At 39.2% G+C, this 22,248-nt stretch overlaps 1 protein-coding gene across 1 annotated transcript in view; it reads left to right on the top strand.

Annotated features, from left to right (window-relative positions):
- KIF13B (kinesin family member 13B) overlaps nt 1–22,248 on the top strand; it is a 194,240-nt gene that overhangs the window by 92,576 nt on the left and 79,416 nt on the right. Inside the window, exons 15-22 of the mRNA XM_014592710.2 lie at nt 4,801–4,935; nt 9,233–9,363; nt 13,734–13,820; nt 15,989–16,176; nt 16,720–16,930; nt 18,033–18,195; nt 19,933–20,082; nt 21,912–22,061. Coding sequence (XP_014448196.1) covers nt 4,801–4,935; nt 9,233–9,363; nt 13,734–13,820; nt 15,989–16,176; nt 16,720–16,930; nt 18,033–18,195; nt 19,933–20,082; nt 21,912–22,061 — 1,215 coding nt within the window. The remainder of the gene's footprint in view (nt 1–4,800; nt 4,936–9,232; nt 9,364–13,733; nt 13,821–15,988; nt 16,177–16,719; nt 16,931–18,032; nt 18,196–19,932; nt 20,083–21,911; nt 22,062–22,248) is intronic.

The raw sequence follows: 22,248 nt of genomic DNA, 5'->3' as shown, positions 1-22,248 counted from the left end.
CGGAGTAAAAAGCATTCACATTTACTCATATATACAGAAATAAGATAGTTAAACTCAAGATTAGGGCTTTGCCCCATTTTACCCAACACCTCTTCAAGGCCTTACCTTCTGGAGCCCCCAGGCTGTTGTGCTCTTGGTCTTTTTCACCTTTCTCATGGAAAAACCTGGTCTGGTGATCTTTTACCTCTTCCTAATCTGGACTGGAATTTTCCAGAATTTATTTCTAACACTGTAGCCATGAATATTAATGTGTCTTCTGAGGAAAAAAATAGTCCATGGTCAGATCTCAGTTTGGGAAATTCTATATAAACTGAGTTCAATGGATTTGTGCTTTTCTCTTTAAAATTTGCTATAGGTTGCATACACACATACACCACAGAGAGTCAGAGAAAGTGAGGAAGTGCTCCCTGGGAGGGGGGTGGCCACACAGTAGTCCCTTCTCTTCCATTCTCCTCTTGGGATTTTGGACATATTGTGTTTTTCAAGTTGTTGGGTCTAGAACTCGAACTACACAGTTGACAAGGTGGGATCCAGCCACCTTAACCACCACACCACCTGGCTGGTCCCAATGGATTTCTTTTTTGGAGGAATTCTCAGTCATTTTGCAAGTCATCCAGGCTCTCTGTATGTCCTTTGTGCTCTGTGGCATTGATCCTGCATAAGATCGCCCCTGCCATGGAATTGCCATGCAACTTACCTGCACCCTTTGACCCTGAAGTTATGCAGTTGTTACCGTTGTTTAATCATTTGTCTTGTTTGGTTTCCTAATGAGTTTGTAAGGTGCTCAAGAGAAAAGGCCGTGTCTTATAATATTTTAGATGTTGGCTCACTGATGTTTTTGGATAAACAAAATTGAAGAGGATTATTTTCTAACTCCAGTGTTATATCCACCACACCAAATTACCTTTAATTTTATTTTATGTTTTCATTTAGAAATGCACAGTTAAGTGAAATTAAAACTCTGATATCAGTGGTTGCAGACAGTGCCTCTGGTCTGCCACTTGTTTCTGTAAAGGAAGTCTTACTGGAAAATCATTATGCTCATTTGTTTATGCATGTATGGCTTTGACAGCAGAGTTGAATAGTCACGGTTTGGTTTCCAAACTGGGACTGGGACTCAAATCATGTAGCCAGCACTGTGGGATCCATTGCCTTAACTTCTATGCTACCTGCTGGCCCATCCCTTCCTTTTCTAAGTTAAAAATACCTGAATGTTTTTAGGTGTTCCTTGTATTAGAGAATAAATAGCGCTTGTTTCATCCTTTGTTACCCAGTAGATCGCATCTTTAAATGTGCTGTCCACATCAATTTACATATCACATGTTGTAGGATGGTACTGCTGTTATTTAGCCTTATGTTTATGTTATTACAGGCTAGAATTTAGTTTGATTTTTTATTACAGGCTAGAATTTAGTTTGATTTGTAAATAACAAGTAATTCTTTAATAAATAAATAGAATGAGACCATAAGTGAGGGTGTAATTGATCTCTCATAGCATGAACTCTTTTTCATAAATTATAAGTCATCATCAGAGTCGTCCACTTTGGAGCTACTTTATGTGCTCCTTTTTGAGCTACTCTAAAAGCAAAATACTGATTTTGAAGTGCTGTTGAGCTCAGAGCAGGCTAGGTCGGAGGAAGGTCACGGGCCTCCAGAAGTGTACCTTTGGCATTAGTCCTCCTCTCCTCTCGGGGCCAGGTTGAAGCCTGATGAACCTTACTGAGGGAGTTTGGACTTCAGCCCAGCTGGAGAGTTGCTGAAGATGTCAAGTGGGAGAGTTTATTGAAATCTTTACTTTTTAGAAAGATCACAGCGGAGTAAAAAGCATTCACATTTACTCATATATACAGAAATAAGATAGTTAAACTCAAGATTAGGGCTTTGCCCCATTTTACCCAACACCTCTTCAAGGCCTTACCTTCTGGAGCCCCCAGGCTGTTGTGCTCTTGGTCTTTTTCACCTTTCTCATGGAAAAACCTGGTCTGGTGATCTTTTACCTCTTCCTAATCTGGACTGGAATTTTCCAGAATTTATTTCTAACACTGTAGCCATGAATATTAATGTGTCTTCTGAGGAAAAAAATAGTCCATGGTCAGATCTCAGTTTGGGAAATTCTATATAAACTGAGTTCAATGGATTTGTGCTTTTCTCTTTAAAATTTGCTATAGGTTGCATACACACATACACCACAGAGAGTCAGAGAAAGTGAGGAAGTGCTCCCTGGGAGGGGGGTGGCCACACAGTAGTCCCTTCTCTTCCATTCTCCTCTTGGGATTTTGGACATATTGTGTTTTTCAAGTTGTTGGGTCTAGAACTCGAACTACACAGTTGACAAGGTGGGATCCAGCCACCTTAACCACCACACCACCTGGCTGGTCCCAATGGATTTCTTTTTTGGAGGAATTCTCAGTCATTTTGCAAGTCATCCAGGCTCTCTGTATGTCCTTTGTGCTCTGTGGCATTGATCCTGCATAAGATCGCCCCTGCCATGGAATTGCCATGCAACTTACCTGCACCCTTTGACCCTGAAGTTATGCAGTTGTTACCGTTGTTTAATCATTTGTCTTGTTTGGTTTCCTAATGAGTTTGTAAGGTGCTCAAGAGAAAAGGCCGTGTCTTATAATATTTTAGATGTTGGCTCACTGATGTTTTTGGATAAACAAAATTGAAGAGGATTATTTTCTAACTCCAGTGTTATATCCACCACACCAAATTACCTTTAATTTTATTTTATGTTTTCATTTAGAAATGCACAGTTAAGTGAAATTAAAACTCTGATATCAGTGGTTGCAGACAGTGCCTCTGGTCTGCCACTTGTTTCTGTAAAGGAAGTCTTACTGGAAAATCATTATGCTCATTTGTTTATGCATGTATGGCTTTGACAGCAGAGTTGAATAGTCACGGTAGAGACCATATGGCCCATAAGGGCTGAAATACTTACTATCTGACATTTTATGGAAAAAGTTAGTGAACCCTTTGTATCAGAAGCAATATTCTATATCAGAAAACACAACTGTATGTTATCATACAATGCTTTTTTATTTTATGAGCTGATTCCTAGATGGTGCAAATATTTGTAGTTTTATAGATGAGTAAAAACGTTAAAGCTTTCAGTGATAAATATAATAACAAGTTGACGGTTTTCCACCATTATGCCTTTTTTGGTGTAGACAAAAATTTTACGATGTTTTTAACCTTTAAAAACTAAGTCAGGACATGCATGGCATTCCCTTTTAAAAAAGCAATGTAATACACTGTAAAGTTATATGCAATTCAATGTAATATAAACAAGATTATGATGATAATAAATAAATTGAATAAAAACCCTGAAGTCAGAAAAATGCATAGAAAGTAGCATAGAAAAGTTGTTTCCTGCCAGGGATAACTTAGAGAAAGGTATATTAGAATTACTTTCCTCATTTTAGGAACATGGTTATTTATCAAATATAATTTCTTGGAATTCAGTGTTGAAAACACTAGTGTCTAGTATAAAACTACTAAAAATGGAAAGAACTCTGGAGTTCATTTTGTTAGATGAGACATTTGATTCAAAGACCCAGGACCTTTCCATGTATAAAAATCACTTTCCATTTTTGTAAGTGTACTTCTCAGTGGGATGTATTGACTGAGTTGCAGTGACCACATAAATTAGGATGGTATGCCTAGAAAGAACAAAATTCTGAAGCTTTATTTTAATGAGGGTGTATATTAACTTTGTGGCTTAACTGGTTTTTTTTTTTTTTTTTTTTTTTGTCCTCCCCCCCTTATCAAAGGTCTTAGGTGACTGTGACTCATCACTCCTTGGTATTTACCCAAAGCCAAGGACACCCCACCCTGTGTGCCCTCCTCTGCACATACATTTGTATGTTGCACAGATTCTGAGGCAGGCAGGTACTGAAGGAGCAGGTTCATACATATTCTTATGAAAATAGTGCTTCAGTGCATGTGTGAGGATTTTTTTCTTTTTTTATAAATTCACAGCATGACTATCTTGAGTGTTCACTGTGTATCCTGTATGTTGTTGGTGCTGGGGGCATAACACGGTGGAGAGGATAGTACCCATGCCCACCCACTTCATAGTCAGGGCTGCGAGAGATGCTCCAGTGAACAGTTAGCTAGTATGAGGACAAGTCTGCTGCAGTAGACCGAAGGGATATAAAGTCCCTTCAGTGAAAGAAAACAAAGGGAGCGTTCTTAGCACTTTCAGGGGCCTTGAAGATGTCGCATAGAACTGCACTGTAGGGTTTGCAAGTCAGAGTGACAAGGAGAGTGCAGAGGACGTGGGCCAGGTTGAAGGCCTGACGAACTTTATTGAGGGAGTTTGGCCTTTGTCCCAGCTGAGAAGTTGCTGAAGGGTGTTCAATGGGAGAGTGTATTCAGATCTTTCCTTTTTTCACATATATACAGAATTAACTAAGATGAATTCAAGATGTCAAATATTTTCAAGAACAAAAATTGAAAACTTGGTTGCTGTTTATAATATACTTGATTTTTTTTTTCAAAAGAATTTAAGTAACAAAATAAAAACTTTCCCCACAAAGCCTCTAGGACCAGGACTTTTAACTGTGTGGTCAGCCATGTGGGATCCAGCCTCCTTAACCACTGCCCCATGGGCTGGCCCAAAATAAAACATTTCTATGTAGTTTGGAAAGGAGAGAAAAATACGGTTGTCTATAATGCTATACTCTAATACAGCATACTTGAATTATAAAAATATGAATAATTACTCAAAGATTGTAAGTTCTGTTATGTCTCACTGCCTCTATAGTTGTGAATTAATGCTTCTCTACTACATTACAGGAGAGACAGAAACAACTTGAGAGTCTTGGGATATCTCTTCAGTCTTCTGGAATCAAAGTTGGGGATGACAAATGTTTCCTTGTTAATCTGAATGCTGACCCTGCTCTGAATGAACTTCTGGTGTACTATTTAAAGGTAATAAGCTTTGATGCTAATTTTCTGCCACAAACTATAATAATATTTCACAATATTATCTTAAATTTGGGGAACTATTCTTAATTGTTAGCTATTAGGTTAACAAATTGTTTTAATTTACATAGCCTAGAGTATAGAACAGTCTTGGGTTTCTGGGATCAGCTTTCCTTTTTAGTCTTTGAATATTGTCATTCATCTTAGTAATATAGAAGAATGATATTCTTATATTATTTCCAACAAGTTGAATAGTTTTGAAGTGGAAAACTTTAAAGTTTACAGGAAGACTTGTAAGACTAAATGATTAATTTAGTGAGTAGACTAAAACTTTTGTGGTTTATATGAAGCTTTCTGTGAGCAGTTTGCTAGGTCACAAGAGGAAATGTTTAAAGAAAGTTTTGTGCTTTTTTTTTTTTTTCTATAAAGCGTATCTGCTTACCGGAGACACACACACACACACACACACTGAGAAGGCACTCCTTGGGAGGATGGCTACACCACATTCCTTTCTCCTCTATTCTCCTCATGGGATTTGGGGCACACATTCACATGAACCCAGCATGAGTTTCTAACTACCTTGTCTGGGACTCGAACCATGCAATTAGCCATGTGAGCACCAGATGCCTTAACCTCCATGCCACCTGCTGGCCTGGAGGTGTAGTTCTTAGGACCATTCGATAAGAAATTTAAATTCAGAGTAACTCTTAGGAAAAATTTAAAATTTGGATTTTCAATGTATTAAAACAAGAGATAATATGTTGCTTAAAGATGGAAAGGGTCAGATTGTAGAACAGAAAAAAAGGCAAATGTTGGTATTCATTGACATTTATAAATTACGAATGTATTAGGAAAAAAGAGACAGCTTTGGAATGCACATGAACCTTGAGACAACGTAGGTTGTGAGGAGTGCTCCAGAATTGCCTTTGTCAAGACCTGCGCATAAATTAATTGTAAAATGAACTATATGACTCTAACATAGGGTTAATAACTACTACAAGGTTTCTGTCTTCCTCATATATGTGGATTTAACTAACGTAACATGGAAAGTAGAGTTAACAAGCTAATTAAGTTGAAAACAGCTTAGCATGAGAGAGTTGTGGGGCCATTAAGTGGTGTAATGGTTAAGGTGCTGACTTCCACCTGGCCGAACATGGTTTGAACTTCATGCCAGGCACATGTATGTGTGTGCCCAAAATCCTGAGAGGAGAATGGAGGAGAAGGGATTGTGGTGTGGCCATCCCCCCTGGGGCGTGATTTCTCACTTTCTGTCTCTATCTCTCCGGTGAGCACACGTGCCCTATAACAAAAATCTCTCTTAAAAAACATAAAAAGATGAGAGAGTTATGTGCTTTTCTTTCTTTTCTTTTAAACAATATGCCTTTTTAAAAATGAATTATTCAATTTTATCCGTTATTATTACTTAGTTTTAATTCACCAGAGAGAGGGAGAGGGAAAGTGAAAAGCAAGCCACCAGGTCCAGTACTTGAACCATGGTCAGCCATGTGGGAGTCCAGTGACCACACCACCTGCTGGCCCATGTGTGCTATTATTTCTTTAAAAAAAAAAAAAAAAGATTCAAGGAACACAGGCTAGTTTCTATTTGTTATTGAAGATGTCTGGGAATAATTGCATTGTGTTGTTTTGAGAAGGTCTTTTTGTATTTTTTTATTGGTTTTATTTTCTTCATGAGAGAGAAGCACAGCAATATAGGCAACCCCCTCCCCCCCCAAACAGGGTCTTCTGGTCTTAGCTGGTCTGGATTACGGGCAAATGTGTGCATTCCCGTAATACTCAGGGAGGTCCTGAGATGCGAACTCAGGATCTTTTCCATGGGAGTCCAATTGTGTTCCCACTCTGCCACCACCTGGCTGGCCCCTTATTAATTAGCATCTCATACCGTGACACTGTTTTGTTATGCTGTGAATTAAGTGATGTCTTTGATAAATACCTACTGGGTGCATGTACCTAATGGGTGCACTTCCTTTGTTAAAGGATGGAAGTTATCTCTGGCTACTTGGCACAGTTCCTGTGAGGATTAGATATGTAGAAGCATTTTATTAATGGAAACACCATATGAATATAAAATATTCTGCATTTTGCTTTTTTCTTTGACACGTTGTAGTCCATAGTATGCATATTGTCTGCTTATTAGACAATGATGCATTTATTTATCACATCACTTCCTGTGCTTTTAAACAATGCTGACAGCATTTAGAGTTAGATTATCAGCTATAGACAGTTAATGCTGTGAGATGCTGTACTGGGGCCAGTAGATGGCATGGTGTGCTTAAGGCACTGGATTTCCACATGGCTGATCACGGTTTGAATCCTGGACCCAGCAACTTGAAAATCATGCTGGACCCATGTCCCTGCATGCCCAAAATCCTGAGAGGGAAATGGAGGTGAAGGGATGGTAGTGTGGCCAACCCATCCCCCCAGAGGGTTATTTCTCACTTTCTCTCTTTCTCTGGCGAGCACACGTGCCCTGTGGCAAAAACCTGAAAAAAGAAATATATATTGAGAGATGCAGTATTAGAACAGAACTTAGATATTCTACCCTTTTTATTTCTCAGAACTAGGAATTCTTTTTCTGAAGTGATGTAGTTTGAATTGGAACGCATAGGCACACACACACCAAGAAAAAAAACCTGATTCATATCTGTTTTTGATGAAAAAATTAAACAAAGAAACTATTTAGAGACTTTTGGAGAGTGGTCAAAATATTTCTGGCCATCTCGTGTGGAGGTGTTTGGGTTCTGTTTCAGGCTGTGTGGTCAGCCCAGTCTTGGCTGAGTTTGAGGCAGTGTTGCCTTCTTGACTGCCCAAGCTGACCTCATGGCAAGAATATATTCATGACAAAGCACATTCAGAAGGATGAGCTCAGCCCAAGAACAGTTTTTGCTTCAGTAAATTGATAACCATGATGTGGGATGGAGGAATTTGGAGGCCAAGCGTTTTGTTTTGTTTTGTTTTTGCCTTCAAATTCTCAAGTCAGTTTAGATGCTGGGCAGTTGACTTCACATCTCTGGGTGACTTTAGCCACCCTGTCTCTAAGAGAAGGCACTGGATTAAAACATCTGTAAAGTTCTTTTGTAGTTCCATGTCGAATGGCTCTCTTACCCTTCTAGAAAGTATTCTCCATTGATTGATTCTGGCATACTTTATAGTAATATACTTTAGAATCATTATACCCACCTTTACATATAGAAACTGACATGCTATTCCTGATTAACTTTGTTGTTTTGATTATCTTGTACCTTCATAGCATTTAGGTCCTCATTAGGTAATCTTCTATACCAACCTATAGTAAGTTTCTCATTTCCCTCATCAGATTTCTTATGCAGTGATTGGTACAGTAGGAAGAGCTCATCAAAATCTATTGACTAACTTAGTTAGACATGAGGTAGTAAGACTTCGGTGGAGATGAGCTTTTTATTTTTAAAATTTGGAATAGGGCATGCCCTCATTGGAGAGAGAGAGAAAAAAGAGAGAGAGAGAGAGAGAGAGAGAGAGAGAGAGAGAGGGAAAGTGAGCAAGCATTTCTCCTCCACTCTCTTCTCAGGATTTTGGGCATGCATGTGTACATGCCTGGCGTGTTTTCCAAGCTCTCAGCTCTGGGATTCAGACTGTGCTGTCAGCCATATGGGATCCACCTGCCTTAATCACCATGACACCAGCTGGCCCTTGAATAGCTTTCATTTTTGTAGTTGAGTCATTTTGATTGAGATGGGGTAAATGCTATACAATGTAAATAACTGTGATTTTCAGACCAGGATTCCTTTTTTGAAAGAATTATTTATTTAATTTTTTAAATTTGCTATAGGGCACATGTGCTCACCAGAGAAAGACAGAGACAGAGACAGAGAGAGAGAAAGTGAGAAAGCAACCTGCCAGGTCCAGGACTAGAACTGCTGTCAGCCATATCGGAGACCAGCATCTTAACCACTATGCCACCTGCTTGGCAGTGAAACCAGTATTTTCAGTGCTTCATTGACACATAAGAGTATAGTTCATTATAAAAGAATTAGAATAAGATTATGATGGATAATTATAGTATAGACATGAGTATAAAATTATAGGTTAAATTTAAAAGGAGTAACTCAACTGAGTACATTATTCCTTACAAATATTACTGACAGAATGGATTTCAGAGTGAGCCAGGGATTCCCCCACCCCTTCATTTATTTTAATATTTTTTTAGCCAAGGTAACATCAGTGTAAGAGGGCTCAGTGTAGATTATTTCATTCTGTGTACATGTGAAAATAAACTATTAATCAATGAATTTGATTTTTTTCTTAGGAACATACATTGATAGGGTCAGCAAATTCCCAAGATATCCAACTGTGTGGCATGGGGATTCTTCCTGAACACTGTATTATAGACATCACACTGGAAGGCCAGGTTATGCTGACGCCACAGAAGAACACAAGGTACTGTACTTAGCGTTAATGTCACATAATTGTTAGCAGGAAGAAAGTGCACTAACAGTGGGCGGCATTGTCTCCTTTCATTTTTTAGTTCATTTATGACAGCCAGTTAGCTACTAAGCCCTTTGTAATCTAAACCTTTAAAAAAAATTATTTATCAAATTATATTTGTTGGGGCCAGCAGGTGGCATGGTGGTTAAGGTGCTGATTCCCACATGACCGACTGCAGTTCAAGTCCTGGACCTGTGACTTGCTTTCTTTCTTTCCCCTTCTCTCTCTCTCTTTCTCTGTTTGTCTCTGGTCAAGGTAAAATAATAATAATGAATAAAGTTGAATAAATCTAAAAAAATGTATTTGTTACTATTATTATTTTTTAGTTTGATCAGAGCGAGAAAGAGAGAGAAAGTGAAAAAGCAAACCACCAGGTCTGGGACTCAAGCTGCAGTTGGCCATATGGGAGTCCCATGCCTTAACCACCATGCCACCTGCCAGCCTGATAATATAAACTTTTTACCCACTCCCCTTTCCTCCCTGTATCTACTACCGTGGCCATATTTAAGCCTTCATCCAGCCTCGATTAAAACCCCTGCCAGTGCCTAAGGTGCCTCCTGGTCTTACCACACAGCCAGAAGGCTGTCTTCTGTCCTTGGTAAAAAAAAAAAAAAAAAAAAAAAAAAAAAATCCCTATATCCCCTCCTGTTTGTCTCCTGTTCCTCTACATTGCTGTTCCTCTTGTATTTGACCTTTAGCATTCAGCTGTGTTGTTATCTACCTTGGGGAATTCCCTCTGTGGTCTAATATGTGTCCTTAGGGTGTATTCTCCATGCCTTTATGATTTCCATGTGTCATGCTTCCTATTGTGTTCTCATGTGCCTTTGACCTTTGTTACCCATTGGACTTGAGCTCTTTAAGAACAAGCGCCTTTGTTTTTGTTTCTCTGTCCCTAGCTTGCAACATAGACTAGTGCATTAATTCTCAATAACTGGTGAATGAATGAAGAGGCATAACATTTTATAAGTTAAATGCTTGTCAGTTTCCTTTACCTATAAAATTCTTATTATAGTATTACAGAACTGGACTCATACAATATCCATAACTGCTATAGACAGTGGTTAACTGAATTGATCTTCCAAATATTGATTCATTTTATTATAGGATACAAAAAAATCATTAATGTCATCGCTGATTTATCTATTAAATCTTTAATACTGGGGAGTCATCCAGGTTATGGTAAGGAATACAAGTGAAAAAAAAAAAAGAAAGAAAGAAAAAAGAGCACAAACGGGCCTGGCCTTCACAGCTAGTCCATGATGTTCTTCTCTTAGGTATAAATAGTCACAGAGAACACCAAGCTCAGGGAAGCCACCCTGAGACTGGTAACTGTGGCAGAGCAGGCCACATCATCATTTCATTTAAGCATAGATGAAAACACAGGCACCCATGCTACTTACAAAATACCAGACACCATCTCTCGACCAATGTGAGTGACCACTTTTTCAGCAATTACAATATTGTCTTTGTTCTAGTTCCTCCAGCTCCCACTTTTCCAATAAGAATTTTGAAATAACCGATCACGGGATTACTCAACTTTCTGACAGTAGCCAATATATATGGCATCCCCGTTTCCTAAAACCCTCTCTGTAGTCAGCCAACCAGAGCCCACATCTCACAATCAGTCCTTTCTTTTCTTTTCTTTTTTTCTTAAGAGAGATTTTTTTGCTAAAGGGCACGTGTGCTTGCCAGAGAGACAGAGAGACAGAAAGTGAGAAATATCCCTTAGGGGGATGGCCACACCGCAATTCCTTCTCCTCCACTGTCCTCTCGGGATTTTGAGTACCCATGATTACAGGCCCAGCGTGTTTCAAGCCACCGGGTCTGAGATTCAGACCATGGGAGTCCAGCGATATAATCATTATGCCATCTGCTGGTCTCACGATCAGTCCTTTCTAACACTGTCTCACTGAGACACGGTTCCTCACACTGTGTCTTTTCATCCAATATGGTAAAAAAAACCTATCCTGTTCAACCAAAGCAATGTTGACATAAATTTTCCTGAGTTCTAATTTTTTCTTCCCTTTATAAGAGAGAAGGAGCGCGGTAGTGAGGGAGAAAAGGACAGATATGTGGCTTCCAGAGGGTCTTGCCGTGTCATTGCAGATACAGCTGTGCCCAGTGAATTTTATCATTGGCAAAATTTCTTTTTCTTTTTCTTTTTTTGGAGAGGTTTTTGCTATAGGGCATGTGTGCTCGCAGACAGAGAGAGAGAGAGACAGAGAGACAGAAAGCGAGAAATCACCCCCCAGGGGGGATGGCCATGCCGCAATTCCTTCTCCTCCATTCTCCTCCTGGGATCTTGGGCACGTACGCACACGTGCCCGGTGTGAATTTAAGCCACTGGGTCCGGGACTGGAACCGCGGTTGACTACGTGGGAGTCCAGCGACATAGCCATTACGCTAACTGCTGGTCCCATCATTGGCAAAATTTCTATCAGTTATTTGACCTTGAAGTGACAGGCTCACTTTGTTCATTATCAAGAAACGTCACATGTCTGAAAAAGCAGTTTGTGTATGTCAAGACAATCATCATACGTTTATATTCATTGCCAGTTCATTTTCTCTACTTCTCATTTGGTCACCTGAAATATTGAACAAGTTGTGTACTCTGGGTCAAGAGTTAATAAAAGTAGTAAGTGTTGTACTTCCTCAAGGACGTTCTCAAATGAAACACTTGTTTTCTTTCCTGGTGTGTGGCAGGGGGTAACCCTGTGCTCGCCAGCACGCCGGCTGCTGCCGCCTTGGTTTCTGTCAAAGCATCAGCAGTTTCTGCTCAGTTTGTACGAAGGTCAACATGTGATAAAGGGCATGAAACTAGCGTTTTAGCATTACTGTGACAGTTTTCATCTTGGGGACCCCACATGGACTATACTCTGAGAACTGTTATATTTTCTTTTATTTACTTATCATGGCTTAACTGCCATGCTTCTATTGGGTTTGGAAAAGTCATGGTGTATTTTTCGGTTTTGTGTGCAAAAATGCATCATGACTATTCTGACGACTCAGTAAAAGTAAGCCTGTATGTGTTTTGGCTTTTATTAACCTCCTTGCTATATTAGAGGAATTTGTGTCAGATAGGCTAAGCTCTCCTCATTTTATTCAGTCCCCTGCTATCATAACTATAATTTTTTAGCTTGTTCTTTGAATAATCACAATAGAGGAACATAAAGATCACTTACCAGTAGTGCTTGAAACCTACATGGCAAGTAAAATCTAGACAGAGAAAAGATTTCATGGGTATGCATGTACATTAGAAATCATGAACCATGTAAATCTAGTTAAGTGTTTTAGGGATTTAAAGAAACTGAGATACTGCAGGAGTGCTCAGCAGCCTTTACAGAAGAAGTTGGAACTAAACTGGGGTTGGATTGCTGAGTAAGATTCGAGAGATTGGAGAGGAATGGAAACCTCATTCCAGGTTGTAGGACTGATGTGAGCCAACGTTTGGAGGAAGAGTCCGTCATGTGTAGTGTACAGAAAATACACCTTTTGGGGGCAGGATTTTAAAGTTTACTAGAAGAGGGAAAGGAAGCAGGAAAGAAGGCTTCCTTATGGAAGAGAGGGGCCTCAGTGTCCAGGTAAAGAGTTTGGACTTGATCCCCTGAGTTTCAGTGAATGAGTCATTTCAGTGGGAGAGGCAGGATGACACTGGTATTCCAGGAAAATCAATCTTACAGTGATTTGCACAACCTTCTAACTATCTCCTGCCCTTTCAAATTCTTCCCTGAATAATAGCATTCTGTCCACCATTCAACTATTGAATTCCATTTTCAAGATAAGCATTCCAGTGGGACTGGTAAATCTTTTATATATTGATAGGATGTGAACATTTTTCTGTGCTATAGGAAATTCCCAAACAATTTAACATAGGTCTCTTTTATTATTACTGGTATCTGTAGGTATTTTTAGAATCTGTTGGGTTGTCTGGAAAATCATGACACATTTTTGCATAGAGAAATATAGTTGGTTGTCTTTTAATTCATCTAGATCAACACACTTGTTTTACCTGCAGTGTATTCTGTTGCTATCTCTTCATGATAGTCTGTAACAGTTCCATTTTTGCTCCTCAATATACTGTATAACAAATTTAGAACTTTGAAAAATGGAGGATAAGAATCTATTGTACTTAGTACAATAAGCATTTTAGGTTAAATCAGTAAAGTAGTAAATACAAATAATAAAATTCACCAAGGATAAATTGTATTTTAGGGGATGAATTATTCTTTTTTTCTCTAGTAACTAGATCTCTGTAGCACCGGAAAATTAAAGCAGAAGGCATGATAATCACTCTTCACGTGTTTGACCTCTTCTCCTTACAGAACTTTCGTAAATGGGTCCTCTGTCTCTAGTCCGATACAGCTGCACCATGGAGACAGGATATTATGGGGAAACAACCATTTCTTCAGGTATGACATTGTTCATAGCCCTCAAAGTGGGAGGTTATTAGAGGATATGCTCTAAAATAGAAAAATATATATTAAAAAGTAAACTTAACTCCATAAAAATTATACTTTTTTGTGTGTGTGTATAGATATACATATTATCTGTGTATGCTTTATGTATTATACACATAGACACACACGTATTTGTTCACTATATGTAAGGTCTGAACCCTGTATGAATAGTATATTCAGATAAAATACATATTTTTCTTTATTTTAAAAGAATTATGTAATTTTATTTTGATTATTGTTTATATATATTTTTACAGTTTGGTATAGGGCATTTGTGCTCACCAGAAGGAGAGAGAGAGAAAGTGAGGGAGAAAGCAAGCCACCAGGTGAGGGACTTGAAATGTGGTCAGCCGTGTGAGAGTCCAGCACATTAATTACCATGCCACCCACTGGCCCCGGTTTTTTTTCCTTTTAATTTCCCAGTAGTAGGGTTTTTTTTTTTGCCATCTGGTATAAGATCCATTCCTTTTTTTTTTTTTTTCAGATATGCTTATCTTCTTATTTTTTACTGAAAAATAATTGTGATTTTAGTTTCCTTGTCCAAAAAATAACATTGGCTTTCTTAAAGGAATGCTTTTAGCTGCAGTAAATGGCAAGTTTGACTGTAATGCTTAAACAGATCATTTATTTACCTGACAACACAAGAAATCTGGAGAAAGGTCACTGTTCACATTGGTTAAGGATCTCAAAAATGTTGTGGCTGAAGGCTTTTCATTGTCTTGGCATTTCCCTATGGTCTAAAGATGACCATGCCACTCTAGCTGTCAGAGTGGCATTCCAGAGACATAGGAAGAAAAAGAGACCAGTGACAATATTAGCTTTGACTGTTCTCTTACTCAGGAAATGCAGAAGCCTTCCCAGGCTCCTAGTGATCTTCCAGCAATGTTTCTTTTGCTAGAATTTGCCTCTGCAAGGGAGGCTGAGAGAAAGGTGTCTTATCTGGGACCACACCCATCATTTTCCAAACAACATTGGCAGTGTGTTTGCAAGGGCAGGCAGGCTGGATGTTGTCTAACATTTAAATTCTGGTTGCTTCCTCTTCCTATCAGCCTATATATGTAAGGTGTCAAACACACTTTTCTTTTTAAATTAAAAGAAGTTTTTTTTTTTCTTTTATAATTTTGTCAGAGGGCAGCATGCTTGCTGAGGGGGGCTGTGGGAAAGAGAATGAGAGATAACTCCTCGTGGCGGATGCTCATGCCACAGTCACTTTTCCATTTCTCCCTCCTTTTCAATCTGACTTTTCCTGTAGCTAGTTGAGATCCTTTGTCGTAGACCAGTTAATATTTTGACTGTTGAAAAAAGATGGGCTCAAAGAACGTGGACGTTTAAAATTTTTTCCTTCTCGAGCTAAATCAGGTTGTCAGTTGCTTAGCTTAGTATTCGGTACCTTCATAGTTTGAATTAAGGTGATGTTTCTAGCTTTATTTCTCAATTCTTGCTATGTAAATTTTTTTAAAGGTTTTTGCCATAGGGCACATGCACTCACTAGAAAGCAACAGAAAGAGAGAGTGAGAAAGTGAGAAATCACCCCTCAGGGTGGATGAGTATGCCGCAATCCTGTCTCCTGTATCCTCCTCCTGGGATTTTGGGTACACACTTGCTCCCAGAGCGATTTTCATGTTAGGTCTAGGACTCAAACCACTGTCAACCATGTTGGAGTCCAGCACCGTGACCACCACGCCAGCTGCTGGCCACTGTATAAATCTTGTGTACCCTCACATTGTGTTCTCCAGCTCCCATAAGCATTTCTCTTTCCCACCTTTATTCAGGCTATTCTCTCTGCTCTACTTTCGGCTTTTCCTTCAAGGCTCAGCTCGTCTAATTTCCTCCTCTATCATACCTGCCTTCATGTATTTCAGTCTGAAGTGGTCTTCAGTTTCCCTTTAACATCTGGTTTATAATGGCCAGGTGGCCCTGTGTGACACTGTGTCTTGTGATTATTTGTGCACATGTGTTTTCTTTCTGCTACCAGAGTATGAAGTGCCTGAAGACAGCTGTTGCCTTGAACTTTCTTGATATTGCCTTTGCATTCAGAAAATGCCATTACCTAATGAGTCAAACAAATAAGTTGCCTATCTCAATTTTTTTTTATTAACTTTTTATTTTTTCCTTTCAAGACTCAATCTGCCTAAAAAGAAAAAAAAAGCAGAACGAGTGGATGAGGAGCAAGACACCTCCCTAAAGAATGACAGCTCTGAGCAGCTGGATGTTGATGGAGACTCCTCCAGTGAGGTGTCCAGCGAAGTTAACTTCAGTTATGAATACGCACAGATGGAGGTCACCATGAAGGCCCTGGGCAACAATGGTGAGCAGCTCTGTCGTGGCTTGCCACGTCTTCAAATTGGTAGACTGTTGAAACTATTTCCAGTTGAGTCCCTCTAAATGTTAGCAAGAGAGAAAATCTTTACACTGCTGGCCTTTGTATTATTGTATATTTTTGGCTTTACTGGTTTATTGTATATATTTATGAAAACTTATATTCTTTCTCCTTAATATACACTTAAATCACTGCTCACTTGTCTTCACTGGTAGAATTTCTCAGGTTTGAAACTTGATGACCAGTGGCTCATTATTATTATCGAGTATTTCTGAACCATTCACCACACCTTAGGGTTATTTGTGGGACATAAACAAGCCCTGCTTTTTCTATAATGGAAGACAGTTGGGAGTATATCCCACTGAGGTAGCAACTTAAGTAAGGGAAAAAGTAAGGGAAGCTAGGTTTACTCCAGATTGCCTTCAGTGCTATCAGTCAGGATGGCGGACAGTGCAGCTGTATAGAATGACATTCACAGTTACTGTACTGTGACTTCTGTCCCTTGTTTATGTTTGGTAAAATCATGTTCAGACCCAATGCAGGCACTGTTGAACAGCCTGGAACAACAGCACGAAGAAGAGAAGCGCTCTGCCCTGGAGCGCCAGAGGCTCATGTACGAGCATGAGTTGGAGCAGCTGAGAAGGAGATTGTCTCCAGAGAAGCAGAGCAGTCGGAGCATGGACAGGTTTTCTTTCCACTCACCCAGTGCTCAGCAGCGCCTACGCCAGTGGGCTGAGGAGAGGTAGGTGTGGAGGGGCTCGTTGCCGGTACCGCTCATACTGTCACCTCTAACCACTCAGAGCAGCTGCCAAATGGGCACATTCAGGTGTTTCTTGCAGGAGAATGATACCAAGAGTGTTAAGCCAAGAACTACTTTGTATTATTATTATGTCCATTTTTTAAAAGATAAGACTTGCCAACTTCTATTGATTATTTCAAACTGCTTACATTAGGTACAGTCTCATTCTTGGTTTGTATGGCTTTTGGATTTGAATAAAGAAGTATATACTGGGACCAGCAGTTAGCGTAATGGCTATGTTGCTAGACTCTCGAGTAGTCAACTTTGGTTCAAGTCCTGGACCTGATGGCTTAAACTGATGCTGGGCATGTGTGCATGTTGCATACCCAAGATCCCAAGAGGAGAATGGTGGAGAAGGGACTGCGTCATGGCCATCCCCCCTGGGGCCTGATTTCTTGATCTCTGTCTCTGTCTCTCTCTGTCTTTATGGTTGGCATTTGCACCCTATAGCAAAAACCTCTCCAAAAAAAAAAAATGTTAAGTATATACTATATCATTGTATTACGCTTTAGGTTCTGAAGCTTGGGTAGATGATTTTTTTAAAAAAGGAAAATTGTTTATCTGGACTGATGAGCCCAGGTGGGTAAAACATGGTGCTAGTAAGATGCAGATGGCAAGTTTGGTCTCTGGATGGGCTAATTACTGTTTCACTAAAATGCGTTATTCCCGGGTTACAGACTGTGCTTACTAACCTCATGCTATTCAAAGTTTGGTCTGCAGGCAGGCAGTATCCCTACTACCAGATCTCCTAAGTCCAAATTTTGAGTTCATCCAGAGTCCCATGTAATTAGCATACACAGAGAAGCTTGCCTTATCTATGGCCAGCTTGCTGCACAAGTGCCTGTGAGTGCTTTAATGTCTCCCAGATACAAGTGTGTGCATGGGTCAGTGGCCATAATACACTCTGTGTGCAGAAGACAATAGTCAAGCTTGGTCCGCACTTTGGCATTATGTATTATTACTGTATGATTTTCTGCCATGTTGTTTTATCTGCTGTCTCGTCCCACCTCTGCCATCTCCCTGATTTGCTCGTTTGTTTTTTAAGGGAAGCAACATTGAATAACAGCTTGATGAGACTGAGGGAACAAATCGTTAAAGCCAATCTACTGGTGAGAGAAGCTAGTTTTATTGCAGAGGAACTGGATAAAAGAACAGAATATAAAGTTACCCTACAGATTCCAGCCTCCAGCCTGGATGCCAACAGGAAGGTGAGGTTGCCATTCATTGAAAAAAAAAAAACAAATATCCGATCTTACTAGATAAAATGACTTTATGTTTCTCTGGGAATTTTTAAACTCCTATGGGTTTGCCATCAAAGCCCTGTCTAGACCCCCTCAGTATATTTCTTTTTGTTCTCTTTGTGGGCATATGTGTGTGTGTGTGTGTGTGTGTATACACATACATATACATATATATACATACACATACATACACACATATATACATTTATATACACTATATATATGCATGATATATGCATAAAATACATATATGCACATATAAAAATACATCACATATATACACATGTATGTATATATTAAATATATATAAACATGTATGCACACACATATGTGTGTGTGTATTTAAATATGTGTGTGTGTGTTTAATCTGCTAAGAATATCCTAATCACTTCCTCTGATCCTACCAAGTCATTTCAGTCAGCTCCCTTTTTTCAAGTCTGTTCAAATTATTTCTGAGATTTTTTTTTTTTATTAGTCTTCTGCCTGTTCAAAAACCAGTCTAGGGGGACCAGCAGTTAGCGTAATGGCTATGTTGCTGCCCAGCAATGTTGGCATTGAGAATTCGCAAAATGTGCTGGAACTTCTCAGGGATCACTATAGACATGGCGGCGGCACAAGCGGCAGCCTGTAGGCCTCCTGTGGAAGAGGGGATTTCTGTTTCTTAAGCCAGCAGGACTAGGATCCAAAGCACAGTCAGCCGTGTAGGATCTGGCTTTCCTCACCTATTGACTATTGGGCCAGCCAGACACATGTTGCTTTTATAAGCTGGAAACTTTCAATGAATACTGTGTTTTGGGAGGTGGAATTCAAGTAACAGCTCTTCTGAAGTGATCAGTTCAGTGGCATTTGGTACATTCACAGTTGTGTGCAGCCCTCCCCTCTCCCCAGTTCTGTCCTGTGTAATAATGCATTTAAACTACGTGGATTTGGAAGCTGGCATCACTTGTTTCTTCCAAATGGGACACTTTTTACAGTTTACTCTTTTAAGACTTTTGTGTTTTGTACCCCATTATGATACTATCCTTTCAAAAATTAAAAATTCACACTTTTGAAAGCATGAACTTAACCATATATTTTAACCATATACCCCAGTAAACCTTCCCTTACCATTTGATGCTTAGAACACTCCTCTACCCATAATTCTGTGCTCGTATGGTAGCCTGAATAAATCATTTTTATTTCCATTTCCCATTAAACATGGTCTTATATTCTGCATTTTAAATTTAAATTTAGGCCCAGGTGGCACAGTTCATAGCTACTGGACTACAGTGCTGGAAATCATGTGGCCAGACACTGGTTTGGATCCCGGGCTAGTCTGAGAACATTTTGAGTACCCAAGATCCTGAGGAGCTGGAGGGTTAGGGAAAGGGGTTGCAGCCTACCAAGGCTGTGTTAAGAGTGCTTCTTTCTCTTTCTTGCTTTCTTTCTCCCTCTCTTTCTCTGTCATGCATGTACTTGAGCTCTCAGAAAAAATTTGAGTAGATAGCCAGGTACAATCAGAATTTAAGTTAATACTTATATTTAAACTTGATTGTCTTAAAATTTGTAAGATTTGGGGGAAGCTTTCTTATCAACAGATGACAGAACAGTTGCAGTTGTAGGTTAGGTATAATGGTATTTGACTAGTGGGTATAGAAAGTTCAACTTTGGTTGTCTTGATGGACATCTTTGTGTTTCATGCGATCGTTCTTATTGTCTTTACAGCGAGGCTCTCTTCTTAGTGAACCTGCAATCCAAGTGAGAAGAAAAGGAAAAGGAAAGCAGATTTGGTCTTTGGAAAAACTGGACAACAGGCTGTTGGATATGAGAGACCTTTATCAGGACAAGAAAGAAAGAAAGAAAGAAGGAAGGCAGGTCAAGAAGAATTCCTTAATAGCTAGTCATAGAAACAACCAGACTGGAATGAACCTTCTAATTTTAAAAGATAACTTCATTTTTTCCAAAATTATAACCTTATTTCTAGAGTGAAATTTATTTTAACCCTTTATATTGTTTAGAAAATGAATTTTAGTAACTTGTCTTTTTGGTATCTTCATTGTTTATCCTTTTCATTAGTGTTTTCTGGATGTCTAGCAGAATTTTTCACTTTCCGTTCTGACCTCTTTTTTAAAAAAATATTATTTAATTTGAATTTACTATTATTATTATTATTTTAAAGTTTTGCCAGAGACAGAAAGAGAGAAAGTGAGAAAGCAAGCCACCAGGTCTGGGACTTGACCTGTGGTTAGCCATGTGAGAGCCCAGCGCCTCAATCACCATGCCACCTGTTGTCCCCTATTCTGACTTCTGACTGTGTCCTGTGCTGTTCTGGGAATTTCTTTAAGTCAGAGACCAGGCCTTACTGTCTCTCTTCTTATTTTCTAACACATTTAACCTTGCAAAAACAAATCTAAAATGCATGTTTTTAAAGTTAAACATCAATTGTACCTTAATATTTTCAACATTAGGGACATTTTTTGAAGGAGTTTTGAAGTTAAAGTAGGTGCCATGAATCTGAACGCTGTTATTTTGTCTAGTTGCAGGACAAATTCCCTCATTTGGGTCAGCCATGCATGAGGGGACTGCAGAAAATTCATGGAAAGATGAAATGAAAAGTGTGACTTTATTGCAGTGCTAAAAATTTTGAAATAACCCATATGGTTTAACCATACTAGACATTTTCTATGAACTTTTTAAAGATTCCTCATGTTTGTACATCTTTTAAATAGAAATATGTGGTTTGCGTGTTTTTGCATGTTCTAACTACTACTGGTCCAGTTTCTGCATAGAGTTGTTTACTTTCTTAGCCTCTTGGTTTGCAAAAAATGGTTTATATTGTCATTAATAAAAATGACTTCTTAGAGGGACCAGCAGTTAGCATAATGGCTATGTCGCTGGACTCCTACATAGTCGACCGCTGTTCGAGTCCCAGACCCGGTGGCTTAAACTCACGCCGGTTGCGTGTGCATGCATGTCCAAGATCCCGAGAGGAGTATGGAGGAGAAGGGATTGCAGTGTGGCCATCCCCTCTGGGGGGTGATTTCTCGCTTTCTATTTCTCTGTTTCTCTCTGTCTGGCAAGTGTACACGCACTACAGTTAAAAAAAAAAAAAGACTTCTTAGGGTCAGGTGACATTTTTGCTTATATAGTTTTTTATTCTCTTCTGAATTCTTCTATTTTAATTTGGAAATAAAATAACAACAATAAAAAAATGCAAAAGAAGCCATCCACTCTCCTCTGAGGTGATGACCATCTGAAGTAGTAGATCAGGTGATTTGGTAGGAACAAATGGATCAGGCATGATGGTCCTCCCCCCTGAAAGAAAAATGCAGAGTAGGTTAGTACACTTTACTTCTTTTGATAGTCAGTATATGTTGTTTCTCCTTTTATGTCAAGATTTCCATGAAAAAGGAGATGAAATGATAAAAGTAATGATCTATTATTGGCATTGCCTTCTCTTGAGTGATGACCTCCATTATCAATGGGGATGAGAGGAAAGTGTTTATGCATGAGAGAGAGCGAGAAATAGAGAAAGAGAATAATAAAATGCTATACTTCAACAACTTAATTTTTCTCTGAAGAGTGTGAGTCAGGATAGGGTGATGAGATCTAATTTCAGTGACTTAAATGAGAGTGCTCACCAGTAATAGATTGATTGAATCCAGTGATTTTTCTGAAGTTGTATGTTTGGAATCTCTTTACAGGTGATACGATCTTATTTCAAGCGTGCTGATCCATTCTATGATGAGCAGGAGAATCACAGTCTCATTGGAGTGGCCAATGTCTTCCTTGAGTCTCTCTTTTATGACGTAAAATTACAGTATGCTGTCCCGATTGTCAACCAGAAAGGAGAGGTTGGTTTTCTCTTCATGCCTCATTTCCTGCAAAGGGTAGTAGAGTGGTGATGGTATATCATTGTTAGTTGGATTTTTGTTTGTTTGTTTGTTTGTTTGAAAAGGTTTTTGCTCTAGGGTGTGAGTGCTCACCAAAAAGACAGAGACAGAAAGTGAAATCATCCCCCAGGGAGGATGGCCACACCAC

This window comes from Tupaia chinensis, unplaced genomic scaffold (genome assembly GCF_000334495.1).
Source record: "Tupaia chinensis unplaced genomic scaffold, TupChi_1.0 Scaffold138390_1, whole genome shotgun sequence".
NCBI lineage: Eukaryota > Metazoa > Chordata > Mammalia > Scandentia > Tupaiidae > Tupaia > Tupaia belangeri.
This window is presented reverse-complemented; position numbering and strand designations above follow the sequence as displayed.